Here is a 5115-nt window from a genome sequence, read left to right as displayed (position 1 = left end):
TTTAAGCATAATTTTTTTAGCCTCTTAAAAACGCACTTCATGCTTATAAACAATTTTTTCTCATTCTGTTAAGGACATATCACAACAGGGTATCGTCATACACAGACTTACAAGTCATTCATTTCATACCATATCATATCTATGGCCCTTCTTACTTAAAAGCATATTAATGACCACCCAAAGAATTTAAACATCACAAGAGAGTTCTTATTTCAAAAGCACATGAAATCTTATGCAACACACTCTCTTTTTAAGGATTAAACATGTGGTGGTCAGTTTAATCATTAATCACATGTAATTTCTTTATTTGAAAACCATAACATTTAGAATAGAAATCACCTCTTTGAAAAATACGTGAAACAACCATCCATAACAAGTAAAGAGGCATTTAAAATTAAGAATAATCTTCATTCATAAAACAACCCCAACATTTGTTATACGTAAATCTCATGATAAAAAAGGGGCTTATAATTCATGCTCTCAAATTGAACTCACAATTCATAACATGTTAAGACCATAAATTTCGTCATAGGAAAGGAAATTTCGCAAGTCATGTTCATAAATCACTTTTTGAACTCAAATCATGTAAGCTTAAGATTATAAATCAAGCTTATGGAAAAACCCCAGGATATTATGTACTTTCATCAAAACGGATTTATAATGCTTGCTCTTTAAATGATTTCCAAAAACCCATTTCATATACATACATATATATCTTTAAAACTTATTGAAAATCATAAAATTCACGCCCATGAGATTTAGGATAGTTCCACTTAACTTTTGATGGAGAAAAATCAAAGGAAACGTAGAGAGATTGGCCCCTTAGAGAGTAGAATCCTCAAACCTTAGGTAGTTTCTCTCTTCTTACATTTGGAATGATATTTGGGAATTTACAGAGGCAATGTAACATTTATAAGGCCTTAATTTCGTCCAAAGAGGATTAGGAATGGTTATGGAATGATAAAAGACCTTTATGCCCTTAAAATAAATCAAACAAGACACTTTTTGATGCCCCGAAAAGGCTATGCGTCGCATGGAGAAAGCATAGTTGAGGCAATGTGCTTAGGCGATTGCTTTGCGGTGCAGGGCCATCGCACACCCTGGATAATGCCTCATTCAAACACTCATAACTTTTGACTCCAGACTCGGATTGACGAATGGTCGGTGGCATTGAAAAGAAGACTCGGAGGGCTTTAATTTGATATATAATAGAACATATAACTCCTTGTATCCTAGGAGAAATGGTAGCTAAAGGTTGTCCCTAACTAAATCATCAACTAAAAGTCAATTGATAGGAGAACGCTCAACTTAACTTTTGAGCTAGAAGATTTTTATGGTGTATGTTCATATCCAAGGATGTTTCCACACCAAGGAAGTGTCATTCACACTTATATCTAAGTAGAAACCATTGAGTTCAGATCTACAAACGTAGAAAGATGGTTCAACTTTAGCCCGAAAGTGCGGGGTGCTATACAACGACATCATAACCAACAACTGATAATGAAACATATATGATATGCTCCTTTCTATGAATGATAAAACAGTAAGAACCCAATGATCTCTCTTCTTTTCGTTGACATGAATGAAAATATTGTATACTCTAAAATACATATAGACCAACATATGTGCATACAGTGTAGAAATATATTGCATACATATGTTACACATACTCTAAAATAAATATAGATCAACATATGCATATACAAAATACATATATGACCCATATGTATATACACACATATAGAAAATAAAATCTCTAAAGGAACACTCTATACATATACATGTAAGTATTTAAAATTTATAAAACAAATATCATACACTGTAAAAATACGATAAATAATATGATACACTGTAATAAATACAGAACAGTTCAATACAAATAAGAACTGTGCAAAAAATACATCTGAATCTACATATGTATAAACAAAATACAAATACATGCACATGACCTAATATGAACATATATATAACAAGGATTTTTGTGTGTATATATATACACACACAAATGAGTACCTATTAGCTAAATACATTTGTAAAATACACCCTCATGATAAATACATATATAAATACTTCTTTTTCTTTGTCTTCATCCGAATCATCTTCAAATGAGTTTTCAACATCAGGACTTGAAATTTTGCTTGTTTTATCAATTTCTTTTGCTTTTCTTTTATCTCTAATTTTTTTTTATTTTTTGGGGTTTTAGAGATGAAGCTTTTTCCAATCCTTTTTCTTTCATAATTTTGGCCATTTTTTTGGATCGTTGCGATGCTTTGACCTCATCTCTTCAACGCTCATTAATTTCTTCGACTATTTAGACGTAGAATCCACTTTAACAATTTCATCTTGAGATAGTCCAATATTAAATGATGGAGAATTATTAGAAACTAAATTGATAGGTGGTATACCTCTATTTGATCTTCTATATGATACGTGTTTTGCCATTAGAGCAGATCTCCACAATCATACACAAAAAAAAAAAATCTCAATCTCATTCATAATATGGTGTTTTTAATTTATACAAAATCAGTCACCTTTTGAAATTAAAATATATTTTAACTAAATCATTTTTTATTAACATTCTCTTCATCTCAAAATAATTGACATGTACTCCTTTTATTTCAAAATAGTTGACATGTATATATTTTGCATAACTATTAAAAAAATTTAATAAGGAATGCAAATTAACTAATATGACGTTGATATCTTTTTAATATTAAGTACATGAATCTTGTTCAATTAATGTGGGAATCAATTACTAAGGGCACATTGAAAAAAATTATCTTTTGATTCTTTAAACATGTCAATTATTTTAAAATATTTTTTGATAAACATATCGACTATTTTAAGACGAAAGAAGTAGTAGTATTAATTTAATATGATTTTTTGGTTATATCAAAAAAGCTACCCACTTCTCAAATGTAGGAAATATATTTATCAACTTTTCCTAATTAAATAGTAATATTAATTTGATATGTTTTCTAAAATTTATTTAAAAGTATATATTTATCTAATAAGGTAAATTTGAAAAATAAATTAACATTTGTTGATTTAAATAAAGGTACGTATTCGTTTGAACTAAGTGCGAAAGCTTAAAATGCTTAAGTTATCTTGTTGTCCATGTGCATTTGGTACTCCAACCATTCCTTTTTAGTTCTCACGATTCATTTTTCGAAAGTCAAGTTGAGTAATTTCTAAAATTAAATTAGATTAAATTAATTTGGTATTTTAAAAATAAAATTTAAATATTTAAACAATATATCAAAACTAATATAAATTATAATTTTTTCTCATATCAATGTGATGAAAAACTATGTTATTTAAAAATATTGGTCTAAATTATATCGATTGACTCTTTAAAGAAAAACTATAACAATTAAAAAGGCTGAAAAACTAATTAGTTGTTTTTTTCTAGCTTTATTAGAATTCAATAAAAAAAATTTATAGATAATTTTATCCACACCTTTGAAACATGCATTATAAATACTAAAAGTAAAAATTAGTGAATGGTGTCATATAATGTTGAAAATGGAGGTAGCATCATTGATCAACATTGAATTAATTATGCAACAAAAATAACATAACTTATGCTTATTCAATCAATTAAAATTACATTTATTATATTTAGTGAGCCCGGGCCTCTCGTGCGACTACTTCTTGTATATATGGGCTGTGAGCTCTTCTTCACCTACTATGATTTCTCTAGCCCAATTACTTACCCACAGCCCAATTTTCAAACCCCTTCAGTTTAGCCTCAAGAGTTCTATTCATCAATTCCCAAACACTAGCAAAACCAAATCGGCAAATTCCCTTTTTAACCGCCGCTGTCTTCCGCCGCCCGCCGCCCGCCGCCCGCCGCCGCCGGTTGTAAGGTGAAGTGATTTTCCGTCATTACAGACAAGATGAAGATTGTACGAAATGTATTATGGACTGCAAATGCTTGTCTATCTCGTTCTTCTTCTCATCATCCTCAAGTTTATCGGACCTTTTCCGCACTTCCAAATTTTGGTACGTACTATTATTTATTCAATTCTCTATGCAATTTTCTTCTGGGAGCCTTAGAATAACCGGTAAATTTGTTGCCCGTGGAAACATCCACTTGCATAAATGTAACGTAAGACTGGTACAATAAATCCTTGTGGTTTTCTCCAGACTCCATGCATAGCGGGAGCTTTAGTGCACCGGGATGCTCTCTAAGTAATTCTTATAGCTGAAAATGTGGAAGCGCGTTTGAGTAGAAGGTTAGTCAGGTAGGAGTGTTGTCGTGCACTAGTGGTAGTATGATGGCTTAGGGTTTGGCGGTGGATATCTTTCTTTGTTGCCGTTTATTGTGTTCTCGTTATCGCACAATTTTGTGGCTAGTTAATGTTTTTATAGTAGATTCTACACTGTTACGTGTTGCCATATTATCTTCACTGTGTTCCTCTTCTTTGTACGTGGATTTTGCTATGCGTGAGTCGAGGGTCTTTTGGAAACAACCTCTTTACCTCCCCGAGGTAGTGGTAGGGCTGCTTACACTTTACCCTCCCCAGACCTTACTTGTGGGATTTTACTGGGTGTTGTGTTGTTGTTGTGAAATGTGTAAGAGGTGGATTCTTTGTTCTAGATGTTTCTTATGTGAAAAAGAGGTGAAAACAGTTGGCCATTTATTTCTTCATTGCAACATCACTGACCAGTTATGGAAGATCTTCATTAATCTCAGAGGTATAGCCTGGACAATGCCTAGAAAGATTACTGTAGCTCTTCTTAGCTGGGAAGCAGCAGATGACATAAGCAGATGGAGGATGGTTCCTGCTTGCATATGTTTGACAATTTGGAGGGAAAGAAATTCTAGATGTTTTGAGAACAGTGGCACTGGCAATACAATACAGAAGATCAAACTTAATTGAATTTTATTGTTTTGTTTTTGGTGCAATCAGGTCTGCGCAGGAGATACTATATCTTTCCTAGACACTCTAGGTTCTTGTTTGGATGGTAGGCCTATTTTGCTTTCCTTTGCTCACATGTATATATGGTTTCAGTACAACCTATGTACTGATTTGTGCTTAATACATACAACTGTTGCCTTCTCAAAAAAAAAAAGAAACACTTTGAAAACAGAATGACCACGGGCATCCT

General features: G+C 32.1%; 1 protein-coding gene across 1 annotated transcript in view; it reads left to right on the top strand.

The window, feature by feature from the left end:
• Positions 1 to 3695: 3695 nt before the first annotated feature.
• The window catches only part of LOC107843481, a 6509-nt gene continuing 5089 nt past the window's right edge, over positions 3696 to 5115 (top strand). The window contains exon 1 of the mRNA XM_016687791.2: positions 3696 to 4005. Coding sequence (XP_016543277.1) covers positions 3900 to 4005 — 106 coding nt within the window. The 5' untranslated portion in view covers positions 3696 to 3899. The remainder of the gene's footprint in view (positions 4006 to 5115) is intronic.

This window comes from Capsicum annuum, chromosome 10, assembly GCF_002878395.1.
Source record: "Capsicum annuum cultivar UCD-10X-F1 chromosome 10, UCD10Xv1.1, whole genome shotgun sequence".
NCBI lineage: Eukaryota > Viridiplantae > Streptophyta > Magnoliopsida > Solanales > Solanaceae > Capsicum > Capsicum annuum.
Note: the sequence above shows the minus strand (reverse complement) of the source record. Positions and strands in the feature narration are given on the sequence as shown.